At 41.3% G+C, this 25,302-nt stretch overlaps 1 protein-coding gene across 2 annotated transcripts in view; it reads left to right on the top strand.

Annotated features, from left to right (window-relative positions):
• Positions 1-25,302, top strand: part of dlgap2a (discs, large (Drosophila) homolog-associated protein 2a) — a 355,968-nt gene that overhangs the window by 308,825 nt on the left and 21,841 nt on the right. For both annotated transcript variants that reach the window (XM_061895497.1, XM_061895498.1), the window contains one exon: positions 13,943-14,328. In XM_061895497.1, coding sequence (XP_061751481.1) covers positions 13,943-14,328 — 386 coding nt within the window. The remainder of the gene's footprint in view (positions 1-13,942; positions 14,329-25,302) is intronic.

Raw genomic sequence — 25,302 nt, 5'->3', positions numbered from 1 at the left:
AATGTATGCAGGGTGACCCCTTATGTAGTTGTGTTGCGACATCCTGCACCAATGTATCTGGCAGACATATTTGATGTTTCCTTCAAATTCTGCTTACAAATTATGTGATTCCAGATGAAGACGCACCCAAAACACGTTCTACACAATATGAACTTGCCTCCGGTCTTCTGTAGGTGATGTCGGCATGCTGCCCACATACTGGAGCTAAAATTGGGCCCACCAAAATGTGCTGAAACTTGCTAGAAAACAAGCCTAAAAATCACGACTTTGTCTATTTTAAGGGGAGTTTTACTTTTTAGATCCTGAACGGTGGAATAAGTGCCAATGTTGTCAGCATTAGTGGGGCCATCTACACTTTCACTAACCACCCATCATCGATTATGGAATCATAAGTGATGACTCAAGACCTCTCGTTTTTGTTCTATCAATTCCTTTGGTTTTACCAGCCGCACTAGGCGACAGCCCCAATAATGTAAGTTACAATCCATCTCACTTCCCTCACTTCATTTACATATCCTTAATAGCCTGCTGCAAAACAAACTGCTGGATTTTCTTTACAGTGATAAATCCAGCCAGAGGGGTGGGAGGTGGGGGGGTTCTTAATGGTGTGTCGCTCAACTCCTTTCCCCCGATCCGCCGCCTCTCCATCATGTTAGCATACGGGTCCGTCGTGATAGAGTGGCCCTAACAGAGATGGAGTGGTCAACTAGCTGCCGTTGTGTTTATCAGCCTCTCTAATACAGTGCAAGTTGTTTGCACTTGTGGTGGAAAGCCAGAAGATTAAATTGTTTGTCGTCTATTATTGGCATGACTGCTACAGCACTGTGCTTATTGGCAAACTGCCTTGCGACGAGAGCTATGTGTTCCTTTCCACTTTCTCATGCACTCCAAATCATTATTAACATTAAAAAATGAAGCTATATGAAGAGCTTTCCACCTTTCGAAATGACGTCCCGCCCTCATTGTGGTTTAGGTAAATAAATGAGTAAATTGTAATTAGAGCAGTTATGCTATTTTGCACATCCTGAAGGCATATGGCTTTGCATTATTAATCTTTTTGCTGGGCAGTGGTTGCTCAACTTCATAAGGATTTGCCTTAGAGATCTGAGGTATCAACTATATATTATTTTACTGTTTGCTAGAAACATTGAGCTTCTCTTAGATCACATCTTTCCTTCTTGTGTAAACGGAATATTCCCTCGGGGATCAATAGAGTGTATAAGTCTTGAGGAGGCACTTGATGTGACGCCACAGAAGGCTTCATCAAAACTGGGGACTCATTTCAGTAGTTTATATCTCATTGTAGTGGCAGCTTCAGGGCATGATTAATCGCCCAAATTCTCAATATATTGATTATTTATTCAATATTGCCAGCTTTAGCACACGCACAATGAAACCCTGCAACAGTCACATTGAAATAAATAAGCTGTGCGCGTGATTAATAGGCTTCATTTCTATTTTTTTTGTCTCCCAGCAATATCTGGCCATCTGCTTCTTTCTGGCCTGAATCTTGATGGACCGCCGCCTATTATTTTCCTTAATAAACCTGATTCAAATTTCAGCACCAGATTGATACCCCAAAGTCATCTGTCAACAGGAATTAAACAAAGCTATAAAAGTTTCCCTAAAGCCCCAGCAGATGTGGTAAGAAAAAAAACCTGTCTATCAAGCAAAACTGCAGTTAATAAGTTAAACATTAGAGTAAACATTGCTTTTTTGCCTGTTTCATTGCTTTTCAAGTTGGTTTAAGCCGTGATTATCTGAGGGGTGAAAAGATTTGCATTATAACTGATGAACTTCATTTGCAGCACCAATCTTCCACGCTCTCATTTATTTTCATATTTCAGCACCATAATGGTGAAATATACAGTGAACCTTGTGGCACACATGTTAAGGAGCACAGCTGCGTTTCTCATTAGATGAATTGTTCATCTTTTTTAATAACCAAAAAGGAAAAATAAAATATGTACTGTTTTCAGGCCATTTCACGGAACAAGTGCCATTTGCTTGTTAAAACTCTTTCAATATAAACTTTGACTTTAAATCTGATGACAGTAGAAATGGGTTCCCTTCACATTTTGAACCAACTCTGTACCTATTCTGGTACATGGGCATCAATACCGGTACTCAAATGTACACATTTTGTGTACATTAGCGTTAATTGTTCAATAACAAAATCTCTGTTTTTAATTGAACATTTGGGGGGAACTCTCCTGTCCAAAGGCAAAACCTAATAACTCACTTCTAGCTGATTTTGAGAAAACAAAGGAAAACCAATCCATCTTGATGCTGTCTTACAAAGATCTACAAAGTCATCAAACGTATAGATGTTTTCTTGGGCTTTCATTTTCTTGTCGATTGAGCCATGGATTGAATCTGCTCTCATGAACGTGTGCCCTTTCTCCAGATATTTTATCACAATCTTGGGTGGTCCCCATTCTGCGTTTGCACATTGGGCAAGAGCCGTGTACAGCGTCCAGTTTTTATTATGACCCCCACAGTTATCTTCCCAAAAGAGTATGCAAGGGGAAGAATGGGGACATTAGCATCGAGCTAGTGAATTTTGGAAAAGTGTGACCTTACTTTGAGCATTTTGTATCGACCATATTTGCTTTTTTGGAAAATTGTAACCGAGAAGAAGTCTGGTTAAGTCCGTTGACTGCTGCTTGGGTGTGTGTTTCTGCGGCAAGTGCATGAGCTAGTGCCGGTGATGTCACGTACAACACAGGTATTGAAATACGGCACCATTTGATTTTAAGTGAATTGATACCTTTTAGTAGTGACGGACTTTCCTAATACTTAATTCAGTACCCTTCCCTACATGATACACATGTTGACAGTTTGTGGCAAATAATTAGCAAAAACAGGAAATATAGCCACAAGATATTTATACTAGTAGCATGTTGCCACATTACAGTGAGTCAAAAAATACAAACTACTACCCTTTAAAAAATAAACTACGTAAAAGTATATTTTGGTGACAGGAATGTGCAGAGATTTTAATTCCTCACCAATTATAGTTGAAATATTGTCAAAAATACAGAAAAATAAATAGCTGAACTTACTTTTGGCCTTCCTGTTGCCGACGGAGCATCTTAAAGGTGGAACCTTCTATGGACCAACTGATTGGTAGAATATATTCAGAGTGTGGAATGTGTTAGGATAACAGGACTGAGTAAAAATCCAGGGACACGACTATAGTGTAAATTTAAGCTAAATTACTTTGTGTGTTTTTTTTTATTAACTTAAAGTAGTTCTGGTAAGGTGTAATCAAAATTATATAGTATACAATTACAATTTCTGAATCAATAAAATGATTATATTTTATTATGATCCGCTGCCCGGATCATATTATGTTTTGGTTTTGAGTCTTTTTGTACTATGTTTCTGCTAATGTTTGCCTTAGTTCCTTGTTGCTCTTCCTTGTATGATCTTGTCTCCATAGTCACTTATTAGTTTCACCTGCCACTTGTTTCTTGACGCGCACCTGCCTTGTGATTACTGCCTTATTTAAGCCTGCCTTTTCCGTTGATTCGACCTTGCTTCCTAATTTGTGTTTCACAACAGGGACGACTCTGATCCGATCCCGTATTCCTTTTCGCAACCAGCTAGCTTCCACGCTAAGTATTTGTTTTTTCTCTAGCTCCCATGCTAGCGCTTTTGTTTTTTTCTAGCTCCCATGCTAGTTCTATTTGTTTTGTCTTTTGTGCCTTGTGCAAGTTTTCTGTTTCATAGTCTGATTTAATTTTAAATAAATGTTCATTTTTTACCTTCACCCTGTGTCCGACTGCATCAAGAAAGAACAAACCCGCTTCACGATGCCCCGCAATCGTCACAATATTTAATGGAAAAGTCTCACTTTGGAAAGCAATGACAGGAAACAAAAGCTATATTAATTACTCTTTTGAATTGCATTTATTAAATATGCAATCAGATTAACATGCAGGACACTTTGCTTGATTAAAAAAATACATATATATTGTTAGATATAAATTGTACATATATACATTTCCTTTTCTGGGGACACAAATGGCACTAATTCTCATGCACATTATGTCAGGCCAGTAATTGGCGATGTCCCTTCCTGCAAAATCGCTGCAACTCAGCTTATTTGTATTGTGCAATTTGTCAACTTGCGAGAGTCATTCAATGACACAACCTATTTGGCGTCTTTGCATTTCTATTAGGAAAATTATATATTTTTATTATTATATTTGATTATAAATTATATAAATGTGGTCAACTATTTTTGCAACTGATGTTATAAGCGATTGGTACCGGGCCGCACAAGAAATAGAAAAATTTAAAATATATGTTTTTTTATTTTTTATTATAATAAATCAACATAAAAAATACAATATATACATTGTATATCAATATAGATCAATACAGTCTGCAGGGATACAGTCCATAAGCACACATGATTGTATTTCCTTATGGAAAAAAAAACCCCGGTCCGTGGGACAAATTTTCAAGCGTTGACCGGTCCGCAGCTACAAAAAGGTTAGGGACCACTGTTATAAGCAGCTCAAGATAGCTAGTAGCTGGTTACACGCTAGTGGTTGGAGGAGCAGTGTGAGCAAGACGATGTGTCACGACGCCAGGAAATAGTTCCTCTGTTAGCTCCTACAATAACAATGTTGCTACAGCTTAGATATGCAGGTCACGGCATGTAAATAGAGCACTGTTGGTGGATGTTGGATGTTTCATTAAAGGGCTTTATTGGTGGAATGGATGAATCTCATTTACCTGCATTGTTAGCTACCTCATACTAGCAGTTTTTCACTATTTAGAACGCACAGAAAATAAAAAGATGCGTGTTCTTGTTTCACATAAGGGTTGTGGATTAGAGGCAAATAAAAAAATAAAAAAAAGTTCTGTTCCCCTTTGAGGTCAATGGGTCGACTGACATGTGGTCTGCCATTGGTGATGTTATTTTTTACTTGGCACTTTCAACCCAAATGTTTGCATTTCTGTGCTGCAAAACGTTCTTGTGTAAACAACAGTGTCTGTATGTCTTTTCAGTTAAAAACAGTGTAATGTTCAATATGAACAGAGATATAAAAAATATAACTCTGTGCTGACTAATTCTGCCAGATTCTAGATGAGAGAGGAAATCATGAACCCTAAGTGTCTTTTCACCGCAGTTCTTCTCAGCTTTCAGCTCCAACTCTGCATGACTTACTCTGTCTATTTTTGAGATTCTTATTTTTCTACACAACCAACAAACACAAAACTTTTTTTCTCAATTCGGTCAACTGCAACCTCCCTGTTGCTTTCGCCTCTCTCTTTAGTGTCAATAGTCAGGAATACATCCCTTCATCATTACGTAATTAATTTTGTGAATGGACAGATGTATGAGTCATTGATTCCCCTGGAGCAGAAGGCTCTTCACAGACTAGACCTCTGCAGCTATTAATAAACACAACCAAATTATGGGTGAGAAGGAGGTCAGAGTGTGTCGAGTGGTTTAAGGAGCTGGGTTTTATTGGCATTGACAAGCCTACCCGTTTCATTTTCATGGCAACGTATTCAGTAATTGTGTTGTTCAGGCTACAATATAATTAGATAGATAGATAGATAGATAGTACTTTATTGATTCCTTCAGGAGAGTTCCTTCAGGAAAATTAAAATTCCAGCAGCAGTGTACAGAGTTGAGATCAATTTAAAGAAAAAAGTAAAAAGTAAATAATGGGGGTTTAAATGGAAACAAAATAGAGAAATATTACAAAAAGAATAAAAACAATGGGAATAACAATATAACAGTAAAATAAGACTATAACAAGACAAAGTAGGCAGTCGTGACCATGTTAATTAGATAGATTGCTAATAATTTAGCACCAACCTTTGGGAGGACTGGTGCAAAGTGTGCAGCTTATTAAGATCCCAAACAGATCCCACAAGGATGTCCTTTGTTGCCTCGTATGATGTAAGCATTTGTAACACAAAAACATAACCAATGAGATCTTCACAATTGAACACGAAACATCACTTCCTACATGGCCGAAGGCTCGCACTATATATATGTATATATATATATATATATATATATATATATATATATATATATATATATATACACATATATATATATATGTATATATATATGTATATATATATATATATATATACATATATATATATATATATACATATATATATACATATACATATATATCTCTCTCTATATATATATAGATATATATATATATATATGTTTATATATATATATATATGTATATATATATATATATATATATATATATTTATATATACACACATATATATATATATATATGTATATATATATACATATATATATATATATACATATATATATACATATACATATATATATATATATATATATATATATATATATATATATATATATATAAATATATATATATATATATATATATATATATATAGGCTTCACGGTGGGAGAGGAGTTAGTGCGTCTTCCTCACAATACGAAGGTCCTGAGTTGTCAGGGTTCAATCCCGGGCTCGGGATCTTTCTGTGTGGAGTTTGCATGTCCTCCCCGTGAATGCGTGGGTTCCCTCCAGGTACTGCGGCTTCCTCCCACCTCCAAAGACATGCACCTGGGGATAGGTTAATTGGCAACACTAAATTGGCCCTAGTGTGTGAATGTGAGTGTGAATGTTGTCTGTCTATCTGTGTTGGCCCTGTGATGAGGTGGCGACTTGTTCAGGGTGTACCCCACCTTCCGCCCGATTGGAGCTGAGATAAGCAACAGTGCCCCCCGCGACCCCAAAGGGAATAAGCGGTAGAAAATTGATGGATATATATATATATATCCATCTTGTACCGTTTATTCCCTTTGGGCTCGCGGGGGAGGCTGGTGCCTATCTCAGCTACAACCGGGTGGAAGGCGAAATACACCCCGGACAAGTCGCCATCTCATCGCAGGGCCAACACGGATAGACAGACAACATTCACATATATACACACATATTAGTGCTTTTAAAGTTAACGGACAATAACACGTTAACTATAATATTAACTATATTGAATAAGGGCACTATTTTTGTTAACTGGCAATTAACGCACACGCATCCTTTTAGAACCTTGGGCCATGCCGTAGTGAGGGAAACTTGGCAGCAATTCACTAGTTACTCATGAGCCAAGAGTGGGAAAATAGCAAGCAAAAATGGATAAATAAAAGGGCACATTACGGAAATATCAGGTTCAAAGCCATGGCAAGTTTTTCTCTCGACAAGAAAGGACTTTTTTTCACCGTGAGAAGAGGCGACATCACTGCGCGCGTCTTTAGATGTGGGTGGTGCTTCACTTTTGTGTTTCAATTACAGTTAAGGTGCAGTGATAACATAAAATTTAGATTTTTATTGTGACTGATTTAGTAAGTAAGATGACATAAAAGCTCAACATAAATGGAAAATCGGTTGGCAGGAAGCCAAAAGGGGCCTTTTTTTTTGCAAAGAGTCAATTCGAGATGAAAACATGTCAAGAACCTTCCTCAAACATGCTTTCAGGCTTCAAAATAAAAGTGCTACGCTATACATCTGGTTAAACTACATTAACAAAATAAAAATGTCTTACATTACTATCATGCTTCGTCAAAGATAATTTGAATATATTATATAATAATATATTTCTTCTATAACATTTTTTGGTCGAGCCCTTAATTATAGAATGATGAGCAGGATGAATATTACAATTTATTAATAAATAAAGAAGGTTAAAAACATTGCCATGCATCAATATGAAGATCATTGACTGAAATATAAAGCGATACATCCATTGTTGAATATTCTTCTCTTGTTTAATTAGTAACAAGAAACTATGAATATGTGGCAAGGAAATTAGGATTAAATAACATCTGCATATTTTTACTCCTTTTTGTATAAGTTATGTAATTGTAAACATGTGATTTTCATTTGTGTTACAAATTTTTACAAAAATTCTATTTTGCAAATGCGTGTATCATAGATTGCGACTCGGTGTTTAAACTTTGGATTTTAATTGTAATTATATTCTGAAATGTTTTGTTTATGATTAAGAATGTGCGAGAAGTGATCGCATTACAGTCAATCTACTTTGTATAACCTGGCCACATTGTGCACATGCACGTGTGAGAGAATGGCTTGATGGCTTACACTGGTGTGAGACGATCAACAATAAGTCATTGATTTTATTATACTCCAACATGTTGCTTCAAAAACTACTGAGAAGATCTTTTGACATTTTTTCCCAAAGCTAGCAACAACATAGAAAATCACAGGTGTTGCTGATTACATCAGGCAAGGTTTTGTACCATGCAATTACAGAGCACTAATTAAGGTCATTAGTAACAGCTGTGTTTATCCACTCTTCTATGTCAAAAAGGCGACTGTGAAAAAGGTTAGTCTGCTACATGGCGTGACAACATCCTCCTTATAGGTTAAAATTAGGTTGTAAAATGGGAAGAATGTGTGTGGCTACAATTAGCATTAAGCTCACAAAGCACAAACAAAAACCGGGTGAGGAATACAATATGAAGTAATATGTACTGACATGACCTAAGACAGTGGTTCTCAAATGGGGGTACGCCTACCCCTGGAGGTACTTGAAGGTATGCCAAGGGGTAAGTGAGATTTTTTTTAAATATTCTAAAAATAACAACAATTCAAAAATCCTTTATAAATATATTTATTGAATAATATTTCAACAAAATATGAATATAAGTTCATAAACTGTGAAAAGAAATGCAACAATGCAATATTCAGTGTTGACAGCTAAAACATTTTGGGGACATGTTCTGTGAATATTGATGTTAAAGATTTATTTTTGTGAAGAAATGTTTAGAATGAAGTTCATGAAACCAGATGGATCTCTATTACAATCCCCAAAGACGGCACTTTAAGTTGATGATTACTTCTATGTGTAGAAATCTTTATTTATAATTGAAGCACTTGTTTATTTTTCAACAAGTTTTTAGTTATTTTTATATCTTTTTTTCCAAATAATTCAAGAAAGGCCACTAAAAATGAGCAATATTTTGCACTGTTATACAATTTAATAAATCAGAAACTGATGACATAGTGCTGTATTTTACTTCTTTATCTCTTTTTTTCAACGAAAAATGCTTTTCTCTGATTAGGGGGTACTTGAATTAAAAAAAATGTTCACAGGGGGTACATCACTGAAAAAAGGTTGAGAACCACTGACCTAAGACACCAAACAGGTCTGCACGATGCTAAATTAGACATTGTGATTATTTGGAATGAATAACTAATATTAAATATCATCATCATTATTACCAGACTCCTCATTTTATTGATCTGTAAAGTATACTTCCATTGTTTTTCATGGGAGTTCCCAGAAGGATAATTGATCTGAGAGTTTCTTGAAAGAAATTAACAGAAAGCATGAAATAATCCATGTCGTCATGCACGTAACAGGGTCAGAACCAAAGTCAAGAAATTGTTTTCAGCGTGGCGAACCAGAGCAGTTGGGCATGTAGACAGAAACACGAGACGCCTCACGCGGGTTGCCAAATCCCAAGTCAAGCAGTCGTGGTCAGCAGCAATACTGCATCACTGTAATGGGTTCCTAAGCAGGATTGTAACTGTATTCATTCTAAAAATGAATACATTCATGTGTATTTATATAAAACAATACGCTTTATTCACCTTTGAATTTAATTTGATGCATGTTTTGTGCCAAAACAAGAATGGATGAACCTTCCTAACACATTTCTCACCTGGATTTGCACCCATAAAAACTGCTTTACAAGACTAGTGACGCTGTACGCCACAGGAGAGCCAGGGATACATTCAGGTAAATTTGCCATTATATTCTTATCATTGACAGAACAGGAAGCAGCTGGGAATTTTTTTGTGGTAAAATTTCATACAAAGCGCCCTGTCATTCATTAATTGACATTTTAAATGAGCTTCTACACACAAAACGGGATCCCCCATGGATTGCCAGGATCTACACAGCGCAAGATCGACTTTTAGAGAGGGGCAGCCCGGACTGTATGCCCTTCAACTTATGTAAATAGATTGTGTTTCTGATATTAACTATTAGAGGTGGGAATCTTTGAGCACCTCAGAATTAGGGCTGGGTGATATATCGATATACACGATATATCGCTGGTTTGTCTCAATAGAAAATGACTATATCGTGATATTCAAGGATACATTCTCACGCAGTTGCTTTTAGCTGCGGCAATTAGACTGCAGGCTCTTCTCGCTCTTTCCTGTCTCTCCTTATCACAGACATCAAGTGCATCTTACATACGTCACAAACGTATAAGCCCTCGCAGAGCAGAGAGGTAGCAGCTTGGGTAACATTAGCTGCATGTAAGCCATGATAATACGGACCTTCGATCCCTCAGGCGGAGTCATGCGAGTGGTAATACGAGAGAAAGAAGGTGCGAATGAAGGAAGAGTTAATTCCCAAGAAAAACAGCAGGGGGTCCATCGTCTGGCGGTGGTTTGACCTCAAGTGGGAATATGTCGAACAGACAACCGTAATTTGTCAAGTGTGGGCAAAATGTGTTGCTACAAAAAGTAGCATTACTGCTAATGTGTAGCATCATTTGAAAAGTCAGCTGCTAGAGAATGAAGAGTGCTTACTCTGCATGTCAACATCTCCATTTTGGGCCACACGCCCACACCATCAAATTGCCGAAGCAGACATTTGCAGATCAACACCGTATGAAAAAAATAGTCAACAACAGAATTTAATAACGTCCGTAATAACCTACCACATAGCAATGGACGAACGCTATTTGATTTCCTACAAACCCTGTTTCCATATGAGTTGGGAAATTGTGTTAGATGTAAATATAAACGGAATACAATGATTTGCAAATCATTTTCAACCCATATGCAGTTGAATATGCTACAAATACAACATATTATATGTACAAACAGATTAACTTTTTTTTTTTTGCAAATAATCATTAACTTTAGAATCTGATGCCAGCACCACGTGACAAAGAAGTTGGGAAAGGTGGCATTAAATACTGATAAAGTTGAGGAAGGCTCATCAAACACTTACTTGAAACATCCCACAGGTGTGCAGGCTAATTGGGAGCAGGTGGGTGCCATGATTGGGTATAAAAACAGCTTCCCAAAAAATGCTCAGTCTTTCACCAGAAAGGATGGGGCTAGGTACACCCCTTTGTCCACAACTGCGTGAGCAAATAGTCAAAAAGTTTAAGAAAAACGTTTCTCAAAGTGTAATTGCAAGAAATTTAGGGATTTCAACATCTACGGTCCATAATATCATCAAAAGGTTCAGAAAATCTAGAGAATTCACTCCAATTAAGCGGCATGGCCGGAAACCAACATTGAATGACCATGACCTTTGATCAAAAACGGACATCAATCTATAAAGGATATCACCAAATGGGCTCAGGAACACTTCAGAAAACCACTGTCACTAAATACAGTTTGTCGCTACATCTGTAAGTGCAAGTTAAAGCTCTACTATGCAAAGCGAAAGCCATTTATCAACAACATCCAGAAACGCTGCCGGCTTCTCTGGGCCCAAGATCATTTAAGATGGACTGATGCAAAGTGGAAAAATGTTCTGTGGTTTGACGAATTCACATTTCAAATTGTTGTTGGAAATATTCGACATCGTGTCATCCGGACCAAAGGGGAAGCGAACCATCCAGACTGTTATCGACGCAAAGTTCAAAAGCCAGCATCTGTGATGGTATGGGTGTGCATTAGTGCCCAAGGCATGGGTAACTTACACATCTGTGAAGGCACCATTAATGCTGAAAGGTACATACAGGTTTTGAAACAATATATGCTGCCATCTAAGCGCCGTCTTTTTCAGCTTATTTCAGCAAGACAATGCCAAGCCACATTCAGCACGTGTTACAACAGCGTGGCTTCGTAAAAAAAGAGTGCGGGTACTTTCTTGGCCCGCCTGCAGTCCAGACCTGTCTCCCATCGAAAATGTGTGGCACATTAGGAAGAGTAAAATACAACAGCGTAGACACCGGACTGTTGAACGACTGAAGCTCTACATAAAACAAGAATGGGAAAGAATTCCACTTTCAAAGCTTCAACAATTAGTTTCCTCAGTTCCCAAACGTTTATCGAGTGTTGTTAAAAGAAAAGGTGATGTAACACAGTGGTGAACATGCCCTTTCCCAACTACTTTGGCACGTGTTGCAGCCATGAAATTCTAAGTTAATTATTATTTGCCAAAAAAAAATAAAGTTTATGAGTTTGAACACCAAATATCATGTCTTTGTAGTGCATTCAACTGAATATGGGTTGAAAATGATCTGCAAATCATTGTATTCCTTTTATATTTACATCTAACACAATTTCCCAACTCATATGGAAACGGAGTTTGTATTATGCAACTCATTTGAATTTGACAGTTATTGAAATATCCTGTATGACATCATGCACAAAAGAGCACTTTATTTGTTTTAAACTATTGTCGTAGCGTTCTGTACAAAAAGTGCACTTTAGTGTTGTTTTGATAGGTCATCTTTGTGACATCATGCACAAAAGTGCACTAATAGCTTGTTTTAAAATGTCTCTGACAATCTTGTACTTTCTGTTTAGGAAATGACATGAATGTTTGTGCCATTGCTTAATAACTGTTTAATAAATACAGTTTTGGTAAATTGACTTAGTTGTGATTTCCTTCTATGCATGAACATTTAAAATGAACATATATTAATGCAGTATGAACCAGAATGTTTTAATGTACACACATAGAATCATCATACTGCTGTGATTATATGCATCAGTTTTTAATTTAGGGCTAAGGCAAAATATTGAGATATATATTGTGTATCGCTATATGGTCTAAAAATATAGAGATATTTAAAAAAGGCCATATCGCCCAGCCCTACTCACAATTCTATTAGATTCCAATTCTTGGGGTGACGATTTGATTCAGATCGTAGCATATTGTTTGGTATATAAATTCTAGTACATTTTCATAATATGTTACAAGAGCTTCTCTTGGCAGCTGACATGACTTGTAAGCGCACTGTTGACAAAAAAAAAAAAAAATCTAAATTTAAAAATGTTTACATTTTATTTATAAAAATCAAATGATGTTATTTAATACAATAAAATAGAGCAACTACAGGATATTTATTTTAAAATACATTGAGAAGAGAATCCTTATAAAATACAATACTAATAAAAATGAAAATCAAAATTAAGTAAAAGCAACATTGTTGATAAATATCATTTCAATAATAGTTGTTTGTTAAAAAAACATTCTTAAAGGAAAAAACATTTTTTAAAGTGCTTTTTAAATTAATTCTAGGAAAATTATTAATTGTATAAATAAAAATAATGATTTTGATGTGAATTGATTTCTCTGTGCACCCTTATGAACTACATGTAACTACTTAAAAATGAGACTGTATGTCTCACCATTTAATTAAAATATGTTTTTCCCATTTTTCTCTCCATGATTGCTAATATAAATGTGCTGGATTGATAAGTATAAATCTATAATACTACGATTCTTGACAGGCACATAAATGTGCAAGTATCCTTATAAAACACATTGCTGTCCCATTGACTTGTACTGGTGGACAGAGCGAAATCTGACAGCCGCAAAATGGTGGCCATGCTGACGTAGAAGAGCAGTGGGCGGACACAGGCGGCGGCGCAGGCTCTATAGATGTCTATGGTGGAGCCAGCTCGCCCTGGTCAGCAAGGCTCACTGCGGAGGGAGACAGTTGAGAAAAATAATTTTCAATCATTTTCAATAATTAAGTTACACATTTCTTTATTCAAATTATTTGTCTCCACATTTTGAAAATGTTGTCTATAATTTTGGCAGCGTCTGTATGAAAGTTTATGTTTGGTCGAAAACAATGAAAATGTGATCATATGCTGTGAAATAAGTAGATCCACCAATCTGTAATAAGGCTGCATATACAAAGTATAAAAAACCTATGTCTTATTTGCAGCCATTACCTACACACCAAACTACAAGAAGGCCCCTCCACCCGTCCCACCTCGCACCACCTCGAAACCCCTCATCTCCATCACAGCCCAAAGCAGCACAGAGTCAACCCAGGATGCTTACCACGATGGAAGGCGCCCCCTCGGAGGGATGTGGGGTCCTGATGGCCTGACCCTGGGCCTGAGTCCCGACAGGGCCCTCTACAACTCCGTTGACAGCCTGGACAGTGCCAAGGCCGTAACTATTGCCATGGAGGCAGCTGGGGTCATGGCAGGGAAAAGACACCCGTCCACAGACAGCCACAGTTCAGTAGTCACCTGTGACAAGGCCATCTTGGTGTCGAAAGCAGAGGAGTACCTGAAGACACCTCGATCTTCAATAGGAATACAGGTTAGTCTTGACACATACTGTTGATGGAGATGGGCTGAATGCCACATCTAATATAGTGGAGCCTCGATTTATTAACTTTATTGGATCTTGAACAAGGTTTGTAAATATAAAATTTTGTATGTTAAATCAAATGTTCCCATAAGAAACACTGTAATGTAATATATTTTAGTGAATGTCTGTACGATTTGAACACAATATAAAGCACTCGATATAATTTGTATCAAAAAAACGTAACGAGGTGGAGTAACTAACTGTTTAAAGGGGAACATTATCACCAGACCTATGTAAGCGTCAATATATACCTTGATGTTGCAGAAAAAATACCATTTTTTTTTTTTAACCGATTTCCGAACTCTAAATGGGTGAGTTTTGGCGAATTAAACGCCTTTCTATTTATCGCTCTTGGAGCGATGACGTCAGAACGTGACGTCCCATAGGTAGTCAATTGTCCATTTTCTCAAACACGTTATAAACATCGAATCAAATCAGCTTTGTTATTTTCCGTTTGTTCGACTGTTTTCCGTACCTTGGAGACATCATGCCTCGTCGGTGTGTTGTCGGAGGGTGTAACAACACGATCAGGGACGGATTCAAGTTGACTTACGTGGAGTATGCATCGATTAGCACGGCATGCTAATCGATGCTAACATGCTGTTAAGGCTATCTGTATGTACATTTGTAGCTATATTTGCATCCAGCGTTTCCCTCCACCCACATTTAATGCCAAACAAACACTTACCAATCCACGGATTTAAGTTGCACCAGTGTCACAAGATGCGAAAGTCCCAATCGTTTGGTCTGCATATTTTACCGGTGATGCTAAGGCAGACATGGCACAGAGATGTATGGATATCCTGCAGATGCATTTCCAACGATAAAGTCAAAGAAATTACTAAGGAAAGTTTTGTTGATGTTATTGACTAATGTGTTAATCAGACATATTTGGTCGCGGCATGACTGCCAGCTAATCGATGCTAAAATGCTATTTAGGCTAGCTGTATGTACATTTGTAGCTATATTTGCACTCAGCGTTTCCCTTTACCCACATTTAATGCCAAACAAACACTTACCAATCGATGGATTTAAGTTTCTCCAGTGTCACAAGATGCGAAAGTCCCGATCGTTTGGTCTTCACATTTTACCGGCGATGCTAAGGCAGACATGGCCGAATAGCACCAATAGCTATTCGCTCAATAGCTTCAGTTTCTTCTTCAATTTCGTTTTCGCTATCTGCCTCCATACTCCAACCATCTGTTTCAATACATGAGTAATCTGTTGAATAGCTTAAGCCGCTGAAATCCGAGTCTGAACCCGAGCTAATGTCGCTATATCTGTGCTATCCGCCATGTTTGTTTGTATTGGCATCACTGGATGATGTCACAGGAAAATGGACGGTGGTTTCACAGATAGAGAAAATCAGGCACTTTAAAGCTTTTTTTAGGGATATTGCGTGATGGGTAAAATTTTGAAAAAAACTTTGAAAAATAAAATAAGCCACTAAGAAATGATTTTTAATGGTTTTAACCCTTCTGAAATTGTGATAATGTTCCCCTTTAATAACAAAGCCAAAACAACAAATGTCCTCCATATATTCAGCCGCCCTGCCGACACGCACACCCACACACTGTCGCTGGCCATGTAATGCATTCACAGTTTAAAAATCACAAAACTCCTTAACTCTAACAGCCAGGTCGATTAGAAATAATAAAAAATAAAAAAAACTCTTTAACCTTGTCAGTTACTCTTCTTTCTTTGGACTCATATTGAGCTAGCAAAACTAGAAAAACATACTAAAAAGGATAAAACCTTTAAAAAAAAAAACACTGACAAAGCACACAAAGTAGCACAGTAGCTACTTCTGTGTTCTTGCTAAGAGTGCTCTCTTTTGGAATTCATTTACCCCCTGTACTGTATATGCGCAGGCGTATGAATCCAAGGAACGCGTAAATGCTTTTGAACTAACTTTCGCGGGAGTACACTCTTTAGACAAAATAATGCTGCGTTTGTGGTATTTTGACAGTCAACATATACGCTTTACACTAAAAACAATCAAATGTATAATTTATTAGGTTTTAGTTTTATGTAAAGATATTGAAAACCGTGTCATTCATTTACATTTCGCAAGTTAGCTGCATAAAACCTTGTCAAACATCTACTTTAATTGCGATTTCTACATAGTCAAACATCTACTTTAATTGCGATTTTGACGTAGTCTTTTCTTGAAGAGCTGCATAATAGCCATGTCGAGCATCTATTTATGACATTATCTACTTAGACACTTGTTAGATTTAGCTGCATCGTCAGATGAAATCCACTCTCTAATAATGTATCTTATGTAAGACTGTGGACTATGATGCAGCTTACTGCGAGGATTTCGCGGCTTGAAGGTAAATACATGATTTTCATTTTCACTCATAAGCTACAAACAGACAGCGCTCACAGTGGAGGCAAAAAACTCAACGCAGGGAACAAAACTAACACTAAGGCAGAACTATGAACATGAAACATAAACACTTACGGTGGCGAGGACTATGGCATGGGCCGAAGAAAAACATGAGATCCAACATGGGCAGAGCAAGCAATGAATACTGTCAGTAGAGTAATGTCGCCAGGCTGACTACCAGGCAACTACAGGCTTAAATAGTTGTGTCATGATTGACAACAGGTGCGTGTGTCCAAACACCAGCAGCAGGTGAAAATCATGCCACCATGGCAACCAAAAACAAAGAAGAGTGCACAAAAACAGGAACTAATGGAGTCTTAAACAAACAGAACACAACTAAACTAAACATGATCACAAAACATGACATCTCACTGTATAAGTGTCAGCACACTATTTGTATGCATGTATTTTTCATACTAATATGTGCAAGGTAGTTAACAAATGTATTTTTCTCCTCTTCACTGCACATTTTATATGTGTAATGTTATAAAAGTCACACGATCCTGTTATTTAGATTGCATGTTAATCACTACATCACATGTATTTGAGCCATGCTGTCTTTCTGGCACCAGATTACTCTCAAGAATTTACATCACAAAATAGAATAGAATGCATTTGTTGTAATTGTACGTCAGCACAATTAAATTAGAGGATCACCAATATCAGTGCAAAAAAGAAAATAGACACGGTGTTTTAAGAAAATAAGCAAAAAATTAGAAATATATGCAAAATAGACAGAAGTAAGGTTCATAGTTACATGAAGGTAACCTGAGATAAATATGGTGACTAGGGGTATCTAATATGAATAAATAAACATACTGCTCATTTGGAATATTGCGCATTGATGGTTTTGATTAGTTGCAGAATCTATGAAAAGTCACTTCATACAACAAATCAAGGTGGTAATTGCTTTGGGAGAAAATTATCATTGAGTTTGTTTGTCTTAGGGCAGCAGGTCAAAGGAGCTGTCATTGCTGTTACTTTGGCTTTGCCTAGGCAGCGTTAGGTGTAGATGTCCATCAGGAAGAGGAGAGGACAGCCAATGGTTTTTTGAGCTGCCTTGGTTACTCTACAGCCTCTCCCTGTCTGCCACTGTGCAGCCGATGTACCAAACTGTGATGCAGTATGTCGGCAGGCTCTCAGTGGATCAACAGTAGAATGTCAGCAGCAGGCTGGAATTGATGTTGTGCTTCCTAACACTCTCAGGAAGTGTAGGTGCTGCTTAGCCTTATTGATGATATGAATGACATTGTCTAACAAGAAGATGTCAGTGGAGATAAAAATGCCAGGAAACCTGAAGATGTGGACTCTACCTACTCTGTCTACTCGCTTGTTGTCGATATAGACAGTGGGCTCGGCCAGCTCTGTGCTTCCTGAAGTTGAATATGGAATATTCATCAATAACCAAAAATATAAAAACACGATTGAATACTTGATTGCAATGTTTGGTCTAAAATAGCCCATTTTAAAAGGGAACACATTACAAAGCTATTATAAAGTAATGTTTTTGTCAATAAATGAGTATGTTTGATTATAGCCCACACTAAAAAAGTTTGTTGAACAATCAATTTAGTATTTTTCGAAAATTCCTTCTTGAATTGGGCTTGTAGAAAACATAAATAATATATACAAGAATGAAAGAACAGTATATATGTACAGTAGTTATACATACACACATGCACACAATAAGCCAAAACCCCAAACACGAACTTTGGTCGGCTGAACAACTGACCAAACATGTCAGAATTATTTTACATCTTTTAAACCTTGATCTTCTATGCAGTCTTTTCTAAAGCCTGCATCTTGTGGATGTTGCAGGATGATTTTACGAAGTTGCATACCACATCATTGAACAATGTTAGTGAGCGGTGAACCACAATTGCAGAAAGTTTAAACAATAAATAAAATAGAGTGTAAACACCAACATGTTTCTTTAGATATTACCTGGCTCTGGTGCATACACAATGACCGAAGGCCTAACAGGACTTTCCTCAGTGGCCTCCTCTATGCATGGGATGCAAGGATAGGATGCTTTGTGTTACAGTTTGATTCATTATATAATGATAATGAAGTATACAATGAAGTCAGACTACTTCAACCACCGTTTGCTTTGGTTTGCTTGTAAGGTTTTAGGTGATCCATACTGTAACGGGTTGGGTTAAGGGGAGATGTTAATGTTAATGTGTCAACTTTCACGTACTTAGTTTCATGTACTGTTCTGTGACACTGAAGTTTACAGAGTGCCAGTGAAGGCAACATGTTCAGAGTTGCATGCTGGGGGTTACCTGTGATTGGGTGAGGAATAGGAGGGAGAGTTCTGTTATGCTGGGATGAGGAAGTGAAGAAGTCGGAGGTTTAGAGTGAGAGAGACAGACACACGAGAGATAAGTTTACAGCAATACTAGAGAGATATATAAATGTGCCTTTGGCGGTGGTTACGCCCCACAGTAGCCTGTTACGTGTCTAACAATAAAGACAGCAAGTGTACTACGCCTCTCAACTGGTTTCTGTGGAAACGCTACACTGGTGTCAGAAGAAAAAAAGACGGTGAGAAGAGAAAAGAGACGCTACACACCACCGTTACACACGTGTGGACACAGAAGGACGGAGGACACAGCGTCCACACTCCGGTGAGAAATGGAGTACGGAAAAAAAGTGAAGCGGGAGGAGGGAGCCGGGGTGCCGGAGCAATACGGCGCTGTCGGAGGCTGGGATGCGGCTGAGAGAAAGAGGGTGAGGAGAACGACTGCTCAGATGGCTGGGTTCAGCTCCTCCGCCCGTCTCGGAGCTGGACGTGCCACAGGTGGAGAGCCAGCCGCCGTCAGGACAGAGAATGTCACCCCGCCCTCAGTGAAAACCCCCAGGTATGATGGCAAGGCTGACTGGGAAGCTTTTCACGCCCAGTTCGAACTGTTAGCCCGGGCCGGCAGGTGGTCCACAGAAATGAAAGCTCTTCAGCTAGCTATGTGCCTCACCGGGGATGCTCTGTCAAGCCTGCTGCTGCTGAGCCCAGAAGACAGGAGTGACTATGATGCTTTAGTGGCAGCATTAAAGAGGAGGTTTGGACAATGTTCAGCGGCTAGCTTACCTCGCTCCGAGCTGTGCAGCCGACAGAGACAGGCCGGGGAGCCATTAAAAGATCTCGCCAACGACATTGAAGGGCTGGTGCACCGCACCTACGCCCACATGCCCCCGCCATACAGAGCGAATTAGCTCGTGACCATTTCCTGCAGGCGCTGTCACCGGGCGACCTGCGTATCCAAACGCTGCTGGCTCACCCCAAGTCCCTCCTGGAGGCTTTGGAGCTGGCTTCGGAGAGAGAGATGCTGGGTGCTGCCCCCCCCATCTCCACGCTGGACAATGCACTGAGGGTGAGGGCCGCGAATGTACCTGAAAGGGACGACACAGCGCCTGCCTGGGCGGAGGAACTGACGCAGCTGGTGCGGGCTGCTTCGCTACGGGGAGAACAGCGCCCCTGGGGGCGCGCAAGGGTTTGCTGGGCGTGCGGAAAACCTGGCCATCTGGCCCGGCAGTGCCCCAACGCCCCTAAAGACCAGGGAAACGACGTGGGGAACGCATAGCCGGGACGGTGCAGTCCACCGGGACGGCGTCCCAACCCCGAACGGGCGGGGATACAACACTGGAGGATACAGGGGGCCAACAGGTGCAGGTCGTGATGCTGGGCCGGACTGGGACGGGGAACTGTTGGTACGCCCCAGTGACATTCGGGGAGACATGCTACTCTGCACTGGTGGACACGGGTTCGTCAGCCACCCTGGTAAGACCTAATGTGGTGGGAAGAGGAACCACCGTCTGGCCCACCTTAGTGAAGCTCCAGACGGTCACCGGGGACCGGGCCCCCATGGTGGGGGAGGCGGTGGAGACTGTGGGGGTGGGGAGAGAGATGGTTCGCTGCCCAGTGTGGGTCGCGGACCTGGAGGACTGCATACTAGGGTTGGATGTTCTTGAACTGATGGACTGTGTCATTAACACCAGGAGGGGAAAGCTTACATTCCCAGACGGACATGTTGTACAGATGTTAAGACAACCATCCCGGCCGAACTACAACACTGCTCACGCGGTCGCGGTGCGGACGACAGAGGTGACATCAAGCATGGCTGTAGGCCCTGTCTTCCTCCGTGAGCCGACCACACCGCCCCCCCCCCTCACCCGCCACAAAACCACATCGACTCACCACAATTCCAGCCCTCGACTGCAACCCCCCCTACGGGCCGCCCGAGCTGCCTTCCACCCCGCCCACCGCAGATCCCCATGGTCGCCCAACACCTGCCACATCGCCTGACAGTGGAGAGAGAGTCGCGGCCATGAGAGAGGTGTGGCAGAAGAACTGTGACGGACTGACTCACATCGAGCAGGGGTTGCTGTGGCAGCTCCTGCTGGAGTATAAAGACTGTTTCTCACTATCGGAGGATGACGTGGGCCAAACTGATCTAATCCGGCACGACATTGACACAGGGGATGCCCCGCCCATTAGAATGAGGCCCCGACGCCTCCCCTTGCCCGACAGGCGGCAGCAGACAAAGCACTACAGGACATGCAGCGAGCAGGACTCATCGAACCCTCCACCAGCCCTTGGGCCGCCCCAGTAGTCTTGGTGCCTAAAAAGTCCAAAGAGGACTGGCGGTTTTGTGTGGACTTCAGACCACTCAACAACGTAACAAGAAAAGACTCTTACCCCCTCCCACGAATCGACGAGGCCCTGGATACAGTGGCTGGATCTTCCTGGTTCACCTCACCAGATCTGCGCAACGGATACTGGCAGGTCCCCCTCACCCCCGCGGCCAGGCCCAAGACCGCCTTCATCACCAACGGGGGCTTGTGGCAGTTCAAGGTCCTTCCATTTGGCCTCTGTAACGCACCCGCTACATTCGAGAGACTAATGGACAGAGTGCTGGCTGGGATCCCCCGCCAGGAGTGTGTCGTTTATCTAGACGACATCCTGGTCCACGGGGTATCGTTTGAGTCAGGCCTCAGGGGCCTCAGGCGCGTGCTGGAGAGAGTGGCAGCAGCAGGACTGAGGCTGCACCCCCAGAAGTGCTGCTTTATGAGACGGGAGGTCAGGTTCCTGGGTCACAGGCTGGGGGCTGGCAGCATCAGCATCATGGCCCACCCCGAGCTCTATCTCTGAACTGAAGAGCTTCACAGGGTTGACCTCCTACTACAGGAGGTTTGTGAGGGGTTTCTCCAGCATAGCTGCGCCCCTGTTCCGGCTACAGCGGCCGAAAGAAAAGTTTGTCTGGACAGAGGAGTGCCAGACAGCGTTCACCTCACTTAAGAAGGCCCTCCTGGAGGCCCCGATTCTTGTCCCCCCTGACCCCACCCTGCCCTTCGTGCTCGACACGGACGCCAGCAACGTCTGCACGGGGGCCGTACTGTCCCAGGTGACCCCCGAAGGGGAAAGAGTGGTTGCGTACTATAGTGGGACATTCAATAAGCACGAACTTCGTTACTGCGTCAGTGCTATCAAACATTTCAAATATTACCTCGGGGGCCTCCACTTCACAGTTAGGACTGACCACGCTGCCTTACAGTGGCTCATGTCCTTCAGGGAGCCGGAGGGCCAGCTGGCACGCTGGATCGAACTGCTACAGTCGTACGACTTCACCATGGTCTACAGGCCGGGGAAACAACATGGGAACGCGGACGCACTTTCCCGCCGACCCTGCACCGCCGACGACTGCCGCTACTGTGAGAAAAAGGGAGACACGAGAAAGCGAGCAGCAGCAAGACAAGGTGAAATGTGCGGCGGTGGGACTAACAGCTGTGGACACAGCAGAGTGGAGGCTCAAACAGGAAGTGGACGATGACATCAGACTGGTGCTCACGTGGACGACAGCTCAACGTCGACCCCCATGGGGAGAGGTTGGGCTTTGCTCCAGGGCCACGAAGGGGCTCTGGGATATGTTCTCGAACCTGCGTGTGTGTGACGGGGTGCTTCAGAGGGGGTGGAGGGAGGCTGCTACAGGAGAGACACTGTGGCAGGTGGTCTTACCCAGGGCCCTACGCAAAACAGTGTTACAGGCAGTGCACGGAGCTCCCGGCTCTGGTCACTTCGGGGTTGGCAAAACACTCCGCCGCCTACGTCAGGGGTTTTACTAGGGGCAGCATGGGCGGGACGTGAAAGACTATTGCCGCCGCTGTGACAGCTGCACGGCACGTAAAGGCCCCACCGACAGATCGCACGCCCAGCTTCAACAGTTCCCAGCGGGCTTCCCCATGGAGAGAGTGGGGATCGACGTTCTCGGACCGTTTCCCCGCTCGGAGAGAGGTAACCGTTACATCCTCACAGCCATGGATTACTTCACTAAGTGGCCAGAAGCATACTGCCTGCCGGACCAAGAGGCAGGAACCATAGTGGATGCGCTGGTGGAGGGGATGTTTAGCAGACTTGGGGTCCCCGAAGTCATCCACACAGACCAGGGCAGGAACTTCGAGTCCCGCGTATTTACGGCCATGAGTGAACAACTGGGCTTCCACAAGACACGCACTACACCCCTCCACCCGCAGAGCGACGGACTGGTCGAAAGATTCAACCACACATTGGTGCAGCAGCTGGCCATAGTGACAGACAAACACCAACGTGACTGGGACACTCATGTCCCCCTGGTGTTGATGGCGTACAGGTCCGCCGCCCAAGACTCCACCTCCTGCTCCCCGGCCCTTCTCATGCTCGGCAGGGAGATCAGGACCCCGGCTGAGCTGATGGTGGGCAAGCCGCCCGACAGCCAAGCGGACCCCCCGGGGCCTGAATATGCCAGTAAGCTGCAGGACCGCCTAGAGTCTGCTCACGAGTTCGCCAGAGAGCAGTTAAGGAGCGCAGGAGCAAGACAAAAGAGGAACTATGACGTGCATGCCAAAAGGCGACATTTTAGTACTGGAGAACTGGTCTGGGTGTTCAGCCCATTGAGCCACCTGAGAGACTTTGTGTGCTCCCTCGGGGGCGAGGGACTTTGAAGAGGGGGTGTCGTGTAACGGGTTGAGTTAAGGGGAGATGTTAATGTTAATGTGTCAACTTTCACGTACTTAGTTTCATGTACTGTTCTGTGACACTGAAGTTTACAGAGTGCCAGTAAAGGCAACATGTTCAGAGTTGCATGCTGGGGGTTACCTGTGATTGGGTGAGGAATAGGAGGGAGAGTTCTGTTATGCCTGGATGCGGAAGTGAAGAAGTTGGATGTTTAGAGTGAGAGAGACAGACGCACGAGAGATAAGTTTACAGCAATACTAAAGAGATATATAAATGTGCCTTTGGCGGTGGTTACGCCCCACAGTAGCCTTTTACGTGTCTAACAATAAAGACCACAAGTGTACTACGTCTCTCGACTGGTTTCTGTGGAAACGCTACAATACTATATTTTGTTGGAAGAATGTGCCCTGCTGAATTGACTAATGAGACAGTTCTGCCGTTTATTTCCCCAATTTTGTAAGGCTTTCTGAAGTCTGGCTCAAGCCGTTCCATAAGAAAACAATGATAATTTCATCAAATTGTACAACTCCTCTTACCAATTTTTTTTTTTTAATATTTAAACAATAGAAATACAAAATGCTAACTAAACTCTTTTATGCCTCGCTTCCTCGTGTTGAATAGGAGCACCTCTTGTCTAACACTATAGGACAATCTTCTGTACTTTTTAAAGATTGTCCTCTCATACGCAAGCAGGCCTCTGTTTTTCGTATGCCTGAGAGATGTTGCCCTGGGCACTGGTGTACACGTTATCCATCTGCTCCTTTCTTTCTTCCATAAACATCTCAAAAGCATCTTCGTCCAGAAAGACAAGTTATACAAAACATTTTTCTTTGAAAAGAAGGTGCCTGTTGGAGTTAGCTCTTTTATGTGTGTTACGTGTGGCGTGACTAATAATGCAGTGTCACCAGATTACTTCCACTTTCCCAGCATGCATTGCGGTGCTAGTTGAAAATAGTTATTTTACATGCGCGACTACAGTTATAGGTTCTTTTTTAACATTAATGTCGTTGATTTTTTTTCCCTAAAAGCAATTCTTGTTTTTGCGTTTTATATATCTGCTTTGCGCGGTACAGTCTTCTGTGTAGCAATCCTCATCCTCCTGCCATTGTGCTGACATCTCATTGCTAATCTGTGTTGACTTTTACTTGCCCTGATTAACTGCTCTTTCTTCCAAAAAAGATCATATCAGTTCGTGGTAATAGTTTGCTATATTTCACTGAAAGTAACTGTAACAGGGGTTTTACTGTATAAAATAGTATTTAATTAGGCCGCTACCCCCTTAATATTCCAAACGCTGTACACGATACCTGAATAATAATACATACATACACAAGAGAGAAGCATAGTTCTTGTTTCAGCTGCTAAAAATAGGCCGACTGAGTCATTGTGCCACAATCCATCAATTAGGATTCAACTCATGCTATAGCACATTTTAGTGAATGGTTCCCTCCAGGCTTCGTTCACTCTCGATGTTTATGTCTGCGTTTGAGCTGTTAATTCAGAAAACAAACAAACAAAGCCTATCTTGCAATGAAAGAACAAT

The sequence above is a fragment of the Nerophis ophidion genome, linkage group LG03 (genome assembly GCF_033978795.1).
Source record: "Nerophis ophidion isolate RoL-2023_Sa linkage group LG03, RoL_Noph_v1.0, whole genome shotgun sequence".
In the NCBI taxonomy this organism is placed as follows: Eukaryota; Metazoa; Chordata; class Actinopteri; order Syngnathiformes; family Syngnathidae; genus Nerophis; species Nerophis ophidion.
The sequence above is the reverse complement of the archived record's forward strand: the minus strand, read 5'-3'. Positions and strand labels throughout refer to the sequence as shown.